The 17,649-nt window shown below is 41.9% G+C and overlaps 4 protein-coding genes across 11 annotated transcripts in view; 3 read left to right on the forward strand and 1 right to left on the reverse strand.

Moving 5' to 3' along the window:
- The first annotated feature begins 1,479 nt into the window (after nucleotides 1-1,479).
- On the forward strand, nucleotides 1,480-5,124 carry nudt13 (nudix (nucleoside diphosphate linked moiety X)-type motif 13). 3 transcript variants are annotated; one of them, XM_046368698.1, is made up of 9 exons: nucleotides 1,480-1,584; nucleotides 2,126-2,223; nucleotides 2,336-2,478; nucleotides 2,712-2,819; nucleotides 3,005-3,111; nucleotides 3,229-3,354; nucleotides 3,510-3,621; nucleotides 3,833-3,987; nucleotides 4,382-5,123. In XM_046368698.1, the coding sequence occupies exons 2-9, from the start codon at nucleotides 2,144-2,146 to the stop codon at nucleotides 4,571-4,573; spliced, it is 1,023 nt and encodes a 340-aa protein (XP_046224654.1). In that variant the 5' UTR covers nucleotides 1,480-1,584; nucleotides 2,126-2,143; the 3' UTR covers nucleotides 4,574-5,123. The 3 variants fall into 3 exon arrangements, with proteins under 3 accessions (XP_046224654.1, XP_046224655.1, XP_046224656.1); XM_046368699.1 differs by having other exon boundaries at nucleotides 1,481-1,584; nucleotides 2,074-2,223; XM_046368700.1 differs by lacking the exon at nucleotides 1,480-1,584 and adding an exon at nucleotides 1,645-1,820 and having other exon boundaries at nucleotides 4,382-5,124.
- A 12-nt stretch (nucleotides 5,125-5,136) lies between these two features.
- Nucleotides 5,137-9,544, reverse strand: dnajc9 (DnaJ (Hsp40) homolog, subfamily C, member 9). Of its 3 annotated transcripts, none has more exons than XM_046368703.1 (6): nucleotides 9,280-9,544; nucleotides 8,576-8,767; nucleotides 8,298-8,438; nucleotides 7,675-7,929; nucleotides 7,434-7,517; nucleotides 5,137-5,720 (listed from the first exon to the last, which is right to left on the reverse strand). In XM_046368703.1, the coding sequence occupies exons 2-6, from the start codon at nucleotides 8,747-8,749 to the stop codon at nucleotides 5,610-5,612; spliced, it is 765 nt and encodes a 254-aa protein (XP_046224659.1). In that variant the 5' UTR covers nucleotides 8,750-8,767; nucleotides 9,280-9,544; the 3' UTR covers nucleotides 5,137-5,609. The 3 variants fall into 3 exon arrangements, with proteins under 3 accessions (XP_046224659.1, XP_046224658.1, XP_046224657.1); XM_046368702.1 differs by having other exon boundaries at nucleotides 9,175-9,544; XM_046368701.1 differs by having other exon boundaries at nucleotides 9,205-9,543.
- Nucleotides 9,545-9,603: 59 nt separating this feature from the next.
- Nucleotides 9,604-14,787, forward strand: LOC124048182 (zinc finger protein 501-like). The gene is made up of 5 exons (XM_046368697.1): nucleotides 9,604-9,981; nucleotides 11,217-11,394; nucleotides 11,513-11,571; nucleotides 12,047-12,149; nucleotides 12,274-14,787. The coding sequence occupies exons 1-5, from the start codon at nucleotides 9,790-9,792 to the stop codon at nucleotides 13,320-13,322; spliced, it is 1,581 nt and encodes a 526-aa protein (XP_046224653.1). The 5' UTR covers nucleotides 9,604-9,789; the 3' UTR covers nucleotides 13,323-14,787.
- A 431-nt stretch (nucleotides 14,788-15,218) lies between these two features.
- Nucleotides 15,219-17,649, forward strand: part of ccser2b (coiled-coil serine-rich protein 2b) — a 132,100-nt gene continuing 129,669 nt past the window's right edge. For all 4 annotated transcript variants that reach the window (XM_046368704.1, XM_046368705.1, XM_046368706.1 and 1 more), the window contains exon 1: nucleotides 15,219-15,819. The gene's annotated coding sequence lies outside the window, so the exon portion shown is untranslated. The remainder of the gene's footprint in view (nucleotides 15,820-17,649) is intronic.

Here is a 17,649-nt window from a genome sequence, read left to right on the forward strand (position 1 = left end):
AGTGTATATATACAGTGTATATAAAGTACCAGTCAAAAGTTTGGACTTACCTATTCATTCCAGTATTTTTCTTTATTTTTACCATTGTTTTACATTGTAGAATAATAGTGAAGACATCAAAACTATGAAATAACACATGGAATCATGTAGTAACTAAAAATGTGTTAAACAAATCAAAATATATTTTATATTTGAGGTTCTTCAAAGTAGCCACCCTTTGCCTTGATGACAGCTTTGCACACTCTTGGCATTCTCTCAACCAGCTTCATGAGGTAGTCACCTGGAATGCATTTCAATTAATAGGTGTGCCTTGTTAAAAGTAAATTTGTGGAATTTCTTTCCTTCTTAATGCATTTGAGCCAATCAGTTGTGTTGTGACAAGGTAGGGGTGATATACAGAAGATAGCCCTATTTGATAAAAGACCAAGCCCATGTTACGGCAATAACAGCTGAAATAAGCAAAGAGAAATGACAGTCCATCATTACTTTAAGACATGAAGGTCAGTCAATACGGAACAGGTCAAGAACTTTGAAGGTTTCTTAAAGTGCAGTCGCAAAAACCCTCAAGCGCTATGATGAAACTGGCTCTGACGAGGACCGCCACAGGAAAGGAAGACCCAGAGATATCTCTGCTACAGGGGATAAGTTTGTTAGAGTTACCAGCCTCAGAAATCGCAGCCCAAATAAATGCTTCACAGAGTTCAAGTAACACATCTCAACATCAACTGTTCAGAGGAGACTGTGTGAAGAAAATGGGCCTGAACAGCGAGGACAGCCTGGTGGCTACTAAAGGACTAATATTAATAAGAGACTTGCTTGGGCCAAGGAACATGAGCAATAGACATTAGACCGGTGGAAATCTGTCCTTTGGTTTAATGAGATTTTTGGTTCCAACCGCCATGTCTTTATGAGACACAGAGTAGGTGAACGGTGATCTCTGCATGTGTGGTTCCCACTGTGAAGCATGGATGAGAAGGTGTGATGGTGTGGGGGTACCGTGCTGGTGACACTGTCTGTGATTTATTTAGAATTCAAGGCACACTTAACCAGCATGGCTACCACAGCATTCTGCAGCAATACGCCATCCCATCTGGTTTACGCTTAGTGGGACTATCAATTGTTTTTAAACAGGACAATGATCCAACACACCTCCAGGCTGTGTAAAGGCTATTTGACCAAGACGGAGCATGATGGAGTGCTGCATTAGATGACCTGGCCTCCACAATCACCCGACCTCAACCTAATTGAGATGGTTTGGGATGAGTTGGACCGCAGAGTGAAGGAAAAGCAGCCAAGAAGTGGTCAGCATATGTGGGTTAATATGATAGTATGATGATAGTATGATAGTAAATTATTGCAACACAAAATAATCTTATCCATTGCCATTTTCCAATAAAAAACAACTCAACTACAGATGAATGAGGGAAAATTATATTTGACTCCACTATTATAGAGAAGATATACCCTCTGTCAGTGGCAGAGGTCGCTGCACGCTCTGTCTGTTAACACGTTTGGTCTCTGTGCCTTGACGCAAGTTTTTTTCCCTTCTACTTTTTTCGTTTGAGGATTTGGACTGCAAGCAAGGTGAATTTAGATTTATTTTGTCTTACGGTATCACGTTTTCAGTTTAGTTTAGCCTAGGAATGGTTTGGCAAGAACTTGTGCCGCACATAGTAGACATTACGAAACAACCTCCATTTTGAAGTCCTAAAGAGTCGGTACAACGTGTATGCTACTGTCAGAGTGCACTGTCCTCTACATGAACATATACGCGAAGGACAACACTCAAATGCAAAGAATATGACTGCAATAACATACTTGTACATAAATTGATTGAGATGTGGTTTCACTGCATTTATTTAATTATGTTTAAAACGAAATGTTTCTTACTAGAAGTCACCACGATATGGCTTCTTTGGCAGGCTCTGCTCCATTGGAACCAGAGCTCAGCCCCCTGGTTAAGCCAGAACAGCGCTACAAAGACAGTTTCCACTCATCTACTTTGTGTTTCACCTTGATTCCTTTTAATTTGTTTACATGTAATATTTATTTGTATTGCGTTCATTATTTCAGATGTTCTACACAATACAACTCACCTGGGACCAATTGTTCTCATTGTATGTAGATCTGTGGGACCCTAATCATGCTCCAGCCACTGAGGATTCTCTTCAGACCCAAGTGGATGGTCTCACGGTCCTCCGCCAGCTATGTGTCCAGGATGAGGTCAGTTCAGTTAACTGTCAGATATACCCACCCATTTAATAAACATACTGCAAGTTAGATAACGGTTGAATGGGATTACATTCATGCTAAAGTTATGGCATGTCTGATTTAGGCACTTGAATAAGATAAAGGAGGAGGATGAGGCGTGTCGAGCAGCATTGCAGTCTGGGAATATTTTCCTCTATCACAAACTGGCTCCTCTACTGCGGCGGACTGACAGTGGAATATACCAGCTCCCAGCGCTCCAGACCAAAGGTATTGTATGGCCAGATGATTAGTGCCATTGGAGCTAGGATTGAGACTAACTGTATATAACAAGGACAGCCCCCTCTCACTTCAGAATCCACTAAATTGAGAGTGACATTATTGCAATGACATAATAGAAATGGGCATTTCTTGACAGGAACAACTTTCAACAGAGATGTACCTGTAAATACCAACACAAACATGTAGTATGCACGTCATGGAAATACATTTGTTCCTCTCAGATGTAGAAGAGATTCTGGAAAAGCTTGGAGAGGACAAGGAGATGGTGAAGGAATCCATTCTCATCAACTGCACTGAACAGAACGAAGCACAGTTCTCCTTTGATGTTGGTACGAGAACATCCAGACATGTAATACATTACTTCAGGGAACATACAGTTAGTTGGTACATCAAATTCCCATCCGGAATAATAATCTCGTTCTCCACTAATAATCTCGTTCTCCACCTACAGTACATTGTCCTCTGTGTATTTGGGTCAGACGACATGTTGACCGACTGTCTCTCTGTGCTGTAGGGGCGATTGAGCAGGCTGCTGTGGAGGAGCTGTGTAGAGGAACCTTCGTAGACCTGAGGAAAGCCTTCTTCCTACTGAGAGGGTCTGAGGCACCGCTTGTAGCCAGAGTGGGTATTGGAGTCAAGTCTCCAATCTAGTGTTGCACTGTGTTTTTCTAGTATTGTGTTATACCGTGTGTCTCTCTGTGTTTGCTATAATACCTGGGTGTATGTTTTTATCGTCAGGGGCAGGCGCTCCTTCGCTGGCACCAGACCAATGGCTTCTGCAGCTCCACTGGGCAGCCCACCCAAAGGAACCAGTCTGGCAGTCAGCGTGTGTGTCACAGCAGTGGGATCACTTATTACCCTAAGGTAAGAAACGGGGCTTATCTAGCAAATATAAAAGGTCAATCAGCTATTTAACAGCTCTCATATCACATTGGATTTTCATCATGAAATAGAGTAGTTAGTACATTTCCCCAAGCTGGGTGAAAAGTAGTTATGTTGTGTCTTTTGTTTTTCTACAGATGTCTCCGGTGGTGATCGTACTGGTGTCTGATGGGAAACGGTGTTTGCTGGGGAGGCAGTCCACCTTTCCACGGGGGATGTACAGTGCACTGGCAGGCTTCTGTGACATTGGTGAGTCTCATGCCGCACATTTCAAACCAATGAGGCATGTGTATTGACTATTTATAACATGTCTATTACATAGGCTACATCCAGTCCTAATATGCTACCCAGATGTAAACAGCCTGAGAGATGTAACTCACTTATCCATAACTGTACTTGTTAAGACTAATATATTACTGTTGGCATAAGCACTGGTATAGGTTCCTGAATGTGTCAACAGGTGAGACCATGGAGGAGGCACTCCGCAGGGAGATAGCTGAGGAGGTGGGGCTGGAGGTAGAGTCTATCCAGTACTCAGGCTCTCAGCACTGGCCCTTCCCACAGAGCTCCTTCATGGTGGCCTGTCACGCCACCGTCAACCCAGACAAGACACACGTCAGTCAATGGCTGCCTCACTATTCTAACTTTCTCTGTGTTCATACATTCATTTGGCTTGACCTATTTTTGACCTATTTCTGGGTGGCAGAGAGAATATTTTGCAGTTCTAAAGCTAGTTCAGTTACTCAAACATAAAAGCAGGTCGGTAATCCAACCCTGCTTATCCATTGTTGTACATTTAGTGTCCAATAACTGCCAGATCACATTTGTTTTGTTCAATTGTTTTTTGTTCATTTTATTTTTAAGGAGACTTTGAGATTATACTTGTAATAAAATAGCTCTATATAAAGAAAATATTTTCCATGTCAATACAGTGTACATTGAAATAAATGACATAAGTTGAAAACTGAATTAATTGTACGTTGCTGATCTGAACTGCTTTGCCTAACAGGTCAGTGTGGATAAGGTGGAGTTAGAGGATGCACGGTGGTTCAGCCTAGAGGAAGTCCAAGAGGCGCTGACGATCAAGGCACCACCACGGAACAACAAAGGAGAGCCTACTGTGTTCTGGGTCCCACCAAGCTACGCCATAGCTAACCGGTTGATCCAGGAATGGGCCAATCAACAACACCTCAAATCATAGCAAGATGGGTGGACAACAGCGAGCATCAAAGCTGCAAATACACCACACAGATGATTTTAGAAGACCAGGCAGGAACTGTACTGTTTAAGTGCTTGGTAACACACAGACGGGAATGAAACATACAGGTCGAGAACAGACAGGAAATACATCTCACTTGAGGAAAAAAGTGTTTGACCAGGACGTTGTGTTTCAAGAGATACTGCAATACCATCAAAGGGCTTGGCTTATAGCTAACATTTTTTATTCTTATTATATATATATATATATATACACACTATGTAAAGGACATTTTTGCATACATTTAATTGTGTGATCACTAGGCCTTTACGAAGTTTAAACTGTTGTTTTTGTTTAAATACTGTAACTACCTCCATAGTATTGCAATGATTCTCAAAATGACTTACAAAGTGAATGGTTGTGTGTATCAGTACTGTAATAATCATACTTGTATGTACAGATAACTAAATCAATAGCCTGATTGGTGTATGTACAGAAACTAACTGAATAAAACCATAAAGCCTAAACATACTTATTTTAAGCCTGCTGTTGCCACCAAGAGAGACTGAACGTTTTGGACGCTTTTATTTTGACTTACAAACCAAATACATTTAAGTGCAATGTGAAAAATAAAATAATCCTTAAGGGCTATACATAAAACCAATCGGCAACATTACATCACAATGTCTTGATAATGTGTTGTTGCTACATGACCATCTAGGCCACTGGTTACAGAAGCTAGTATGATAAGACTTTCCGTTACCAAGTAAATCGTTTTTTTTTATTTTTTTTTAAATCTTTGGAAATATACATATGACTTCTTTCAGTGACACCCCCCCATATATATATAGGCACATCCCCTGCCATTCAAATCATCGGACCATGTTTAGGTCCTAAGTGACTTATGAACAGAATATCATCTTTCACTATGACAGAGTGGTCTCAAGAACTGTCTTTGCGCAGGATCAACTTTTAATCATAACATATAATGAAAACAGATGACTGTTAGCAACAGCGCAGAGGTGAGTTAGAAAAAAAGTCACTTCTTTCCCTTCCTTCCTGAGGAAGAGCTTGGTCTTTTCTTGCAGTACTTTGCTTCCAGGTTATCCATAAAATTGTTAAAGCCTGCCTCTTTTGACTTCTGATTTTTCTGAAATAAAAGAAAAGGAGGGGGATAAGAGATACATAACCAATGGCAGCTTCGAAAAAAGGTCAGTAATGGTTTTACAGTTACGTTGTACCACGTTGGTCAACTAAATCAAATCAAATCAAATCAAATTTTATTTGTCACATACACATGGTTAGCAGATGTTAATGCGAGTGTAGCGAAATGCTTGTGCTTCTAGTTCCGACAATGCAGTGATAACCAACAAGTAATCTAACTAACAATTCCAAAACTACTGTCTTATACACAGTGTAAGGGGATAAGGAACATGTACATAAGGATATATGAATGAGTGATGGTACAGAGCAGCATACAGTAGATGGTATCGAGTACAGTATATACATATGAGATGAGTATGTAGACAAAGTAAACAAAGTGGCATAGTTAAAGTGGCTAGTGATACATGTGTTACATAAGGATGCAGTCGATGTTGTAGAGTACAGTATATACATATGTATATGAGATGAATAATGTAGGGTAAGTAACATTATATAAGGTAGCATTGTTTAAAGTGGCTAGTGATATATTTACATCATTTCCCATCAATTCCCATTATTAAAATGGCTGGAGTTGGGTCAGTGTCAATGACAGTGTGTTGGCAGCAGCCACTCAATGTTAGTGGTGGCTATTTAACAGTCTGATGGCCTTGAGATAGAAGCTGTTTTTCAGTCTCTCGGTCCCAGCTTTGATGCACCTGTACTGACCTCGCCTTCTGGATGATAGCGGGGTGAACAGGCAGTGGTTCGGGTGGTTGATGTCCTTGATGATCTTTATGGCCTTCCTGTAACAACGGGTGGTGTAGGTGTCCTGGAGGGCAGGTAGTTTGCCCCGGTGATGCGTTGTGCAGTCCTCACTACCCTCTGGAGAGCCTTACGGTTGAGGGCGGAGCAGTTGCCGTACCAGGCGGTGATACAGCCCGCCAGGATGCTCGATTGTGCATCTGTAGAAGTTTGTGAGTGCTTTTGGTGACAAGCCGAATTTCTTCAGCCTCCTGAGGTTGAATAGGCGCTGCTGCGCCTTCTTCACGACGCTGTCAGTGTGAGTGGACCAATTCAGTTTGTCTGTGATGTGTATGCCGAGGAACTTAAAACTAGCTACCCTCTCCACTACTGTTCCATCGATGTGGATAGGGGGTGTTCCCTCTGCTGTTTCCTGAAGTCCACAATCATCTCCTTAGTTTTGTTGACGTTGAGTGTGAGGTTATTTTCCTGACACCACACTCCAAGGGCCCTCACCTCCTCCCTGTAGGCCGTCTCGTCGTTGTTGGTAATCAAGCCTACCACTGTTGTGTCGTCCGCAAACTTGATGATTGAGTTGGAGGCGTGCGTGGCCACGCAGTCGTGGGTGAACAGGGAGTACAGGAGAGGGCTCAGAACGCACCCTTGTGGGGCCCCGTGTTGAGGATCAGCGGGGAGGAGATGTTGTTGCCTACCCTCACCACCTGGGGGCGGCCCGTCAGGAAGTCCAGTACCCAGTTGCACAGGGCGGGGTCGAGACCCAGGGTCTCGAGCTTGATGACGAGCTTGGAGGGTACTATGGTGTTGAATGCCGAGCTGTAGTCGATGAACAGCATTCTCACATAGGTATTCCTCTTGTCCAGGTGGGTTAGGGCAGTGTGCAGTGTGGTTGAGATTGCATCGTCTGTGGACCTATTTGGGCGGTAAGCAAATTGGAGTGGGTCTAGTCTAACTGTCTCACCTTGATCATGGCCACCAGGCTGTCCTCGCTGTTCAGGCCCATCTCTTTCTGCATCTCCTCTGCCTCTTTACGCTCTTTATCGGCCTGGAAACACAATGACACAAACATTGACAGCTGCAATGGTGACCATACTGATGTTCACCTGTATCAGTTAGCTATGTGTCTGTGATAAGAGTATGAGATAAAACAAACTCAAAATGCACTGAGGGATATATATATATATATATATTAGTTCACACACCTTGCGTTTGCGGCTGCTTTTCTTCTTAGCACTCTCGTTGGTGAAAGCCTTGTGAGCCAGCAGCACCTTGGAGTCGATGGCGCACTGGAGGACGGCTCTGATCCGTGGTTCGTCCTCCTGGGTGGCACACAGCACGTTCTCCATGATCATGTCCATGTCGCCCTTGTGCTCCTCATAGACCCGCATCAGATCATGCTTTTCTTCCTCAGAGTCCTTGTAGGACTTCTCAAAGTTCAGGATATCTTGAAGTGTGATCTGCAAAGAGAATGCACAGTCTTGACATAACTAATGATGTCGAGGCATGGGACTTTCTGAATGTACAGTGTTAATTCATTGTAGCTGAGATTTTAATTTATAATATATAATAATAATAATAATATATGCCATTTAGCAGACGCTTTTATCCAAAGCGACTTACAGTCTGCATACATTCTACGTATGGGTGGTCCCGGGGATCGAACCCACTATCCTGGAGTTACAAGAGCCATGCTTTACCAACTGAGCTACAGAAGGCTGCAGAATGTGAAAACTGTGCAAGGCGGATGTGAAGACTTTCACTAGGCACTGAATGTATCCATTTGTAACTTGCACTGGGGGAAGAAATGCTTAACTTTAAGTCCTACCTTAGGAAACATTGTTCTCCAATATTCTTCCCAGTTACGATCTTGGTCAAGTGAGTCGGACTCCTCGTCTACTATGCCCTGCTCGTCGTAAATGGCCCTTTGGTCTTTGTCACTCAAGACTGCATACACCTTCCCTAGAGTCTAGTAACACATCAAGATATCAAACAGGACAGAAACTTATCATCGGACACCTGCTCCTCCCAATATATCAACCAAGGTTTTAAAGGTAAACAAACGTTCACACATTATTTTTAAAATGTAAGTGTTGTCTTGCCTACCTGGAACTTGGCAGTGGCTTGCCCGTCACCTGGTGATCTGTCAGGGTGGACTTGTAGTGAGACTTTATAATAACCCCGTCGAACCTCTGCCTCCGATGCATCATTTGTGACACCGATTACATCATAAAGGTTTGACGTCTTAAACAGCTCCTCGCATTGATCCAGTAAACCCATGTCTGCTTCCCCTAGCAACTAGGACAAATAAAGAAAAATGCAACATAAAATGTAAACAATGTGTGAGGAATTAACTGGCAGTGATATAGCTAATGTAACTAGCCAACTAACGTTACGCTATCCCCCTTAACGTTACTATTTCTGGCTCTCTTTCTGCCCAGACAGTAGCGTCTCTCTCAAATTCACTTCCACAAAACAATAACCAAACGCACAAAGTCGGAGCTACAACCGCACAACATCGTCAATAACATGACTGTCAATTTCAATAATTTAGCTTGTCGCTCAACGTTAACTAGCTAGCTAGATTGCGCTACTTAGCGAGCAGCTGATGCTAGCTAGCTAACGTAAATATCTCACTGACACTGGAACTGGCCCCGGCCTCTACCTACAGAAATTGTGGAACTAGCTATTCCGACTGGACATACCAACAAAAACAAGAATGTCTCCCAACTCACGCGTCCTTTGACTGGAGTGAATGACAGGTTATTATTGTGATTGTGTCCGTGTCTTTTGGATAGCAAGCTAGGTACCTTTCTAGCTCCCAATTGTCAACAAGCAAGCAGCTCTCTACAAAATTTGGCGCGGTATTTGCGTCATCGTATAATTCATATGAGCGCGCCACAGGATTTCGAAACAGCCTCTTCAAAGATTCTCAATGCCCTGATTACCAGATGCCCAATGTTTAAATACCAAAGTAAACAAACGTATGGGGTTTCCTGGAAGGTCAAGTATTAAATAAACAAAATAATCACATTACAGTGTGTTTGAATAAGGTAATGTACAACTTGGTAGCTTTCAAAATATAGTAGCTGTCTCTTTAATAAACTCAACTCCCTTCTAAACCGGAACTAGAAGTTTGGAGTTCACAAAATACTTCCGTGTGAGCACATTCACAAATAAAAGAGTCTCTGTACTCCTAATTAATCAAATATATTGATGTACTAGCTTCACCTGTATGTGGTATTATCTTAATATTTCATAAATGCTAATCTAAAAGAGTGGTCAATTAGCTAAGCTCGTGATAAACACCAACAAACAGAATGTCAAATTTCATCGCGTTGCAGACCCAGTTGGCCTCTGTCATGGAGACCCTTGTTCACGCGGCGGTGGCCGAACTAGGTAAACTTGTAGAGGACAGTTCTGTTTTCGTGTTCAGCCTGGAACTGACCCAGGGGCATAGCGAGGATGAAGAATTATCGGCAAAAGTGCAGACGGAGAATCAGAATAAGATGGTAAGTCACCATGAGTGAGAGAGGAAAGGCCTAGCAGCTGGCTAGGATACTGAAGCAAGCTAGCTAGCTTTTCCCTTAACACAGATCAGTTGTCCAATAGGACATCATGTTTATTAACAGTTACAGGTGGCAGATAGCATGGAAAGGGGCATGCATGAATACAATAGCCACCCTAAATCTATTCATGGTATGTTTTGAAATAATACATTGCTTATCACTACAGCATTACTACTCTGGACGGCTCTGACTTAGAATACGTGGACAACTACAAATACCTGGGTGTCTGGTTAGACTGTAAACTCTCCTTCCAGACTCACATTAAGCAGCTCCAATCCAAAATTATATCTAGAATATGCTTCCTATATCGCAACAAAGCATCCTTCACTCATGCTGCCAACCATACCCTCGTAAAACTGACCATCCTTCCGGGCCCCATACACTACCCACCATTGCGACCTGTACGCTCTCGTTGGTTGGCCCTCGCTTCATACTCTTTGCCAAACCCACTGGCTACAGGTTATCTACAAGTCTCTGCTAGGTAAAGCCCCGTCGTATCTCAGCTCACTGGTCACAATAGCAGCACCCACTCGTAGCACGCGCTCCAGCAGGTATATCTCACTAGTCACCCCCAAAGCCAATTCCTCCTTTGGTCGTCTTTCCTTCCAGTTCTCTGCTGCCCATGACTGGAACGAATTGCAAAAATCTCTGAAGCTGGAGACTCACATCTCCCTCACTAGCTTTAAGCACTAGTTGTCAGAGCAGCTTACAGATCACTGCACCTGTACATAGCCCATCTGCAAACAGCCCCTCTATCTACCTACCTCATCCCCATACTGGTATTTATTTATTTATTTATTTTGCTCATTTGCACCCCAGTATCTCTACCTGCACATTCATTTACATTTACATTTAAGTCATTTAGCAGACGCTCTCATTCATCTTCTGCCGATCTACCATTCCAGTGTTTAATTGCTATATTGTAATTACTTCGCCACCATGGCCTATTTATTTCCTTAACTTACCTCATTTGCACTCCCTGTATATAGACTTTTTGTTTTCCTTTGTTCTACTGTATTATTGACTGTGTTTTGTTTATTCCATGTGTAACTCTGTGTTGTTGTATGTGTCGAATTGCTACGCTTTATCTTGGCCAGGTTGTAGTTGCAAATGAGAACTTGTTCTCAACTAGCCTACCTGGTTAAATAAAGGTAAAATAAAATCTCTTTCATTTACAGACAGACTTTGCCACAATCATGGAGGTACTGGGCAATGAGGCATTGGGTAAAATAATGAAAATTGTGGATGATACAAAGTTTTTGATGGACTTTGAATCCAAGTCTTTCAAAGGCCATAGAGGGAAAAAAGCCAAACCACAAGCGAGCGTCTTGAATATTCTGTCAGTTGGAGGAATGGGTAAGTAACAGATGTTTTTATTTCTTTATCTGTTGCACTACAAGAAGAACTAAAAAGTACTAGCTTCACCTGAAGAAGAACTACCTATTTATGCCTCACTACTCTTTCATTGGTGCAGCGGAGGAACATTCTTATGGCGGAAGTGGTAAATCTGTGGCGCAAACTATTTCAATGGAGGTAAGATCTTTGCAGATTGCTTCAAGAGTCATGGAATTGTTATCAAATGAAATTTTATTTATCACATGCGCTGAAATACAACAGGTGTAGACCTTACAGTGAAATGCTTACTTACAAGCCCTTAACCAACAATGTAGTTTGAAGAAAAACACCCCCCCCAAAATAATAAATAAAAGTAGCAAATAATTTAAGAGTAGCAGTAAAATAACAATAGCGAGACTATATACAGGGGGTACCGGTACAGAGTCAATGCGCTGGGGTACCGGTTAGTCGAGGAAATTGGTTAAGAGCCCATAAAACTGCAGCCATCCCCTCCGGTGCCATTATCACAATGTAATAGTTTCTGCAAACACTGGCTGGTTTCAATAGGCAAACCATTAAATGTTTTAGTCTGTGTCCATTCTGTGCCATTTCTATAATATGATTCAATTATGCTCCACATTTTCACACCTAATCAATCTGTTTGTGCTGGTAGTCTGCAGATGTGGAGGAATTGGACACACCAGAATCTCCCCTTGTCTTGGCTGTTTCTGTCAAAGACGAGCACGGGCAAATAGACCTGGGGGCCATTGCAGAGAGTAAGTATAAAGCAAGTACTTGTGTCTTGACAGTGCATAAGATCAGCCCATATCAACTGCCACCTGAGATGATATTTTTTCATGGATATTTTGTTCACGGACATGTTTTATGCATGTCTTACAGGAGCTGCCGATGATGCTTTTGCAGGGAACTCTTCTTCAGAGCACCAGTATGGTATGATTAGCGATGGCCCCCTGGTGAACCCCACAGACATCCTGTTGGAGACTTTGTTTGCCCAAAAGAAGCTCTTCATTTGCACAGAGTGTGGGAAAAGTTTCTCCACGCAGAGTAACCTCAAATCCCACCAGCGACTTCACACTGGCGAGAAACCATTTGTGTGCATGTTCTGCAACAAAGCATTTGCCCACAAACAGAGTTGTAATGATCACATCCGCACCCACACTGGTGAGAAGCCCTTCATATGTGGCGTGTGTGGGAAATGCTTCGGCAAGCAGGCGCACCTCAAGACCCATTCGATAATCCACACGGGTGAAAAGCCTTACAGCTGCACTGTGTGTGGCAAGAGCTTCAACCTGGCTCAGAATCTGTCTAGACACCAGCAAATTCACACGGGAGAGAAAATCTTCACCTGTTTACTGTGCGGGAAAGGCTTCACACGCGCTGTAACACTGAAGACCCATCAACTCATTCACACTGGACAAAAGCCCTTCAAGTGTATTCAGTGTGAGAAGAGTTTCCGTCATGCTGTCAATCTGAAGAACCACCAGCGTATTCATACAGGCGTCAGGCCATTTAGTTGTGACTTGTGTGGCAAGACATTCCGTCAATCGGTTAACCTTAAAATACACAAGCGCATCCACACTGGAGAGAGGCCATATATCTGCACAGAATGCGGCAAGACCTTCAGTCAGCAGAGTAGTCTCATGTCTCACGGACGCACCCACTCTAACGAGAGACCTTTCCAGTGTAGCTTCTGCGAGAAAAGATTCAACAACGCCAACAGTCTGAAGTTGCACCAGAGAATCCATACAGGAGAGAAGCCGTACAGCTGTGAAATCTGTGGGAAGACCTTTAGTCAGGGCAGTCATCTTCGAACACACAAGAGGCATGTCCACGCAGGAGGGAAACAGTACATCTGTGATAAATGTGGGAAGAGGTATTCAGACAAACGGAATCTTAAGATGCACAAATGTGTTTATGCCTCAACCTAACATAGTGATGGGCAAACGTTTTCAATCTTTGAGAGTCTTTTGTTGTCGATTGCGTTGCTGTTAAAGAGAGCCTTGGAAGACTGGCACGTTAATCTCTAGGGGAACCCCCTTCAACTTGATTTTAGCCTTGGCAAAAATATTTGTTATTTTGTTTGTTGTTTTTCATGAAATAGGATTTGCTGTCAGGAGCTAGGTGTTTTTTGTTCCCATTTAAGCAATTATGAAAAGTAAACTAGTGAAACGCAGAAACCAAATATGCCTATGTTGAATAATGTAATGTTAGTGTATACTGTACATAATCATGCAACTTTTATAAGATCAGTTATTTAGCTTAAATAAGCATATAGCTAACATTTTGCAGCCAGAGATTCATTGATATTATTTGGAAAAAGTGGAAAAAAAACTGAATCTGGAGGTTGGGCTATGAAAAAGCTGTAGGTTTTGTATTATAACAGAACCGCTCAGCTGACTAGCCTGTACTTCCACAACATCAGTCAGATTGAATTTGTTTACCACATGTACTTGTTTCTTAAAGACCCAGTGCAGGCTAAATAAAATGTTCCTGTGTTTATATCATATTGTACAGTAGCTGATGAAAAAAATAAAAATAAATTGCGTTATTTCCTGATAGTTTCTGGTTGAAAATACAATCTACACATGACCATCTAATCAGCAATTTTGCATGTGTGGGAGTTTTGTGCTTTCCATGGTGACATCAACATGGGGTATATCGGTTAATAGACCAATAACAAAGCGTTCCAAACCTCTCTGCCAATAACAGATAGTTTTCAGTTTTCCCCTCACTCAGACAACTCATAGCAAAATTATTTCTTGAGTAACTTTTTTTCTAATAGAAATTTGTCAATTTTATTGAAAATCTATTGTAGTAAGGCACTTAATTGTTGCCCAGAAATGATTTGATATTGATATAAAAAAGTCTGCATTGGGCCTTTTTAAGGTTTGTTTTCTACAGACTATTTTATAGCCTTTATTTTCTATACTTTATGATGTAAATGAGACAAATCAACACGTATGTAGTGGGAGGGAACAAATTGGTTAAAAAAATATCACATTAAATTACAGGAATGTAATCAATAAAGACATGTAATGCTGCAATGTTTGTAATTTCACCTGTGTGAACTGTGTTTCAGTTATGCATTCACATTCAAATGGAAACCATACTATGTTGCGTTATTGCTGTCCAAATCACAGCTAATGACATTTGATGAATGAATGGTAAACTCAGTTGAAAAGTTGACATTTGCAGTTGCAGAACTTTTTGAGGCTCATTTTGGTGATTGAAATGGATTTTGGTTGGTTTTCACATTTTCTTTTTCCCAATTTTTTAAATTATTTAAGTATGTGATAACACTGTTAACCTAGACATTAGTCTGGGCTGTTGCAAAGCTGGATATTTGACAAGTTCGAATAATAAATCCTTTATTGCTTCCAAAAAAATATTATATTGCTTTTCACCGGATGTATAAATGTGAAGCATCCGCTTGGCGTTTCCTCTCACTACCAGCGCAGTGGGAGAATTTGGAACGAGATGGGGTTTCTGCACATTTTCTCATCGATTAAAAGTTTGATGTCAATACAGTTTGCTGTTTGCAAAACTAAAATATGTTCTGTACAGAGTGAACCAATTTTTGTAGAAATTACCCTTTGCAAAAGATGTTTTAAAAAATAGCGTTTATGAGTGAAAAGGCGAATTGAGTTATTACACACATTCGAATCACAGAGTCTGCGTTCCCTAACGGAAATATGCAAATTATTTGCTAGAACACACCAATAGGATCTCGCTAGCTCGTGCTTGGTTCTGCCCACTATGACTAATTTGTTCCCATTTGACACGACAGGCTGTGGTCTATCTTGGTTTAGTTGAAAATCTTCCTAGTCAGATTCGTTCTCTCCCACAATGTATCAATGCTAACTGTTTTTGTCTAGGGACAGGTTTAGGAGACCAGTGGCAGTGCGCATGTGGTTGTGGATGATTCATCGAGAGTCGAGTCCAGTGAGCAGAGCAACTGAGAGCACTTGACAGCGGCGAGTTTTTTCGCGTTTTTTCGGACAATGAATATTTGACAAGAAATTTGAATGAACAAATGACCACTAGGAGAGAGGCGATGACAAAACCTTGATGCTTTGGTGGACCATACATAGCCATACGCCTGGCTGAAGAAAATCTAAACATCTGCTTCAGGGAAAGGTGTTAATCTTACTTGACAACTAGCCATAATGTTTTGGATTTGACTTGCTCAGTCATCAATATGGTGCTTTCATATCAAGCAGTGTTTGTAAGGTCATTTAACTGAACATTTTTTTGAGGTAACTAGCTAGCTAGCCAGGCTACTGCTTGCTTGAATTTGCTAGCTAGCTTACTAGCCAACGTTAGCAATTGGACCTGCACTTGGTATTCAATCAAACCAGCCGATTCAGTCGTCAATTCAGGAATTTGCGGTCGTGCATGTTAATGCATCATCATCTGTTTCAATAGGTAAGTCCGAGTTTGAGCCGCCTATGTGTGTCAGTGGAAGTACTACTGTCTTGTCATTACATTAACAATCCCTTCTCAGGCCTGTTGCAGCAGCTAAGAGACAGCTACAGTATATTGGTATGCCTAACTTACACTACTATGTGTCAGCGATACTGTTAAGCATGTTATAACATTTCAACTTCTAAATGAGCATCAGACACAGACCAGTGTTGGCCCCTTACTTGCCTTGCTGCTTGGATGCTCCAGTCTAATTGGCCCAGAGGTAAATAATCCCTTGTTTTACTGCTACAAATTACTCTCTGAAACAGCATTCCATGCATACTTCAATTGGAAGTGAGTTCAACTGCAACTTGTAAAAACAGTGACTTATTGAAGGGTCATGTTTTGGCCTTGTCATTATAAAAGACCCCACAGAGTCTTTAGCAAGTTGGCAACTGTGATGGATTCAGTTGTTCGTGTGGTGGTCATTGGAGGACAGCCACACTGCACATGAGTGAATGAGATGAACAAAAGCCATTTCTTCTTTTAAAATAACCTTCCATGTGTCAGGGTCTATCTAGGCAGCTTATGTTGGATTTAAGGTATGGATTTGGCTCCATAATTGTAAAGAAAAAACACAGGGAACCCTGATTCCCAGTGGTAACCTACACTCTTTCTCTAGCTTGTAATAAAAGTAACCATTACAGAGGCAGAAGGCCTTGAATGAGGTTATGGGGGTCAGTGAGCCAGTACAGGCCAGGGATTTCTGCATGCACTGACGCAGAGAACAATTATCAGTCAAGCCTGTCCTTGTTTGGTTACTGTATCCTAAGTTGTTAGTGGATATTGTCAGTCAATGTTAGGTATGCTGAACATTTTGTGACGCAGGTTTTTGCTCAATGTTATTACAACGTAACTAACATGTTATTATGTCAGTGTTTCTGACAAGCATGCTTGTCATTTGCTTGTTTATGATTTACATTCGCTCTTTACAGTCAGCTATATAATAAACAAGTATTATTTGTTGCATGTGCCAAATACAACAGGTGTAGACTTTACCATGAAATGCTTTCTTACAAACCCTTACCCAACAACGCAGAGTTAAAAAGTAAGAACAATTTGCACAAATAAAATGCCGTCCTAGCTGTTAAATAATATAGCCACACATTTCCTATCCTCTAAGGTTGAGCTATATCTAGAATGTTTCGATATTGGGGTTGTGTTCAGAAGGGTTTAGAATGGTGCAGACGGAAAATATGTAGGCTAATGTATTAGAGCTAGAGCTCACATGAGTGCCTGCTTACTCTCCATGACAAAGAAGAAAGTATATTCAACATAATGGCTATTTTTATGTGAACATTCTATAACGTTTCACCCTCCTGCATAAGACCCTGACCTCTGAGCTCTCTCTGGGGTGTCTTTAATCACTCTGAGGAAGGGATTAAATTGCCACTGTGATCGTTAACAAGATGATAAATAATGAAGCAGTGTTCCTGCTCATCCTACTTTATGATGTCCCACCAGAGTTGAGAGAGTGGACATGGGCCTGATACAGTGGGATGTGCAGTTTGGTTAAAGAATGGCAACGTGAGGCCCCGGAGCAGGGGAATAAGAACACTAAGGTTGCCTATCTTCACTCCTGGCCCACTGGCCTGGACACGCCCCATTCTGTCTCTCATCCGCTCCCTCTCCTCCAAGCTCTTCCCTGTGTGACAGCCCAGCCTATTTTCTATCCATAGATAATTAATGGCCCGGGCCTCTGTACCTGCTGGGGTGTGGCAGTCTCTGTCCGCTGCCAAACCTGTGTGGCCTGCTGGAGTCAGGTAGGACAGTCTGTCTGTCCTGAGAAAT

The sequence above is a fragment of the Oncorhynchus gorbuscha genome, linkage group LG11 (assembly GCF_021184085.1).
Source record: "Oncorhynchus gorbuscha isolate QuinsamMale2020 ecotype Even-year linkage group LG11, OgorEven_v1.0, whole genome shotgun sequence".
NCBI classification, from domain to species: domain Eukaryota; kingdom Metazoa; phylum Chordata; class Actinopteri; order Salmoniformes; family Salmonidae; genus Oncorhynchus; species Oncorhynchus gorbuscha.

Coding starts and splice junctions, on each gene's coding strand:
- nudt13 (XM_046368698.1), top strand. CDS start 2,144: ATGCTCCAGCCACTGAGGATTCTCTTCAGACCCAAGTGGATGGTCTCA. Junction 2,820..3,004: donor ACAGTTCTCCTTTGATGTTG/GTACGAGAACAT, acceptor TCTGTGCTGTAG/GGGCGATTGAGCAGGCTGCT. Junction 3,622..3,832: donor GGCAGGCTTCTGTGACATTG/GTGAGTCTCATG, acceptor ATGTGTCAACAG/GTGAGACCATGGAGGAGGCA.
- dnajc9 (XM_046368703.1), bottom strand. CDS start 8,749: ATGGGTTTACTGGATCAATGCGAGGAGCTGTTTAAGACGTCAAACCTT. Junction 7,518..7,674: donor AAAGCAGCCGCAAACGCAAG/GTGTGTGAACTA, acceptor TTGTGTTTCCAG/GCCGATAAAGAGCGTAAAGA. Junction 5,721..7,433: donor GCCTGGTGGCCATGATCAAG/GTGAGACAGTTA, acceptor CTTTTATTTCAG/AAAAATCAGAAGTCAAAAGA.
- LOC124048182 (XM_046368697.1), top strand. CDS start 9,790: ATGTCAAATTTCATCGCGTTGCAGACCCAGTTGGCCTCTGTCATGGAG. Junction 11,395..11,512: donor TCTGTCAGTTGGAGGAATGG/GTAAGTAACAGA, acceptor TCATTGGTGCAG/CGGAGGAACATTCTTATGGC. Junction 11,572..12,046: donor CGCAAACTATTTCAATGGAG/GTAAGATCTTTG, acceptor TTGTGCTGGTAG/TCTGCAGATGTGGAGGAATT.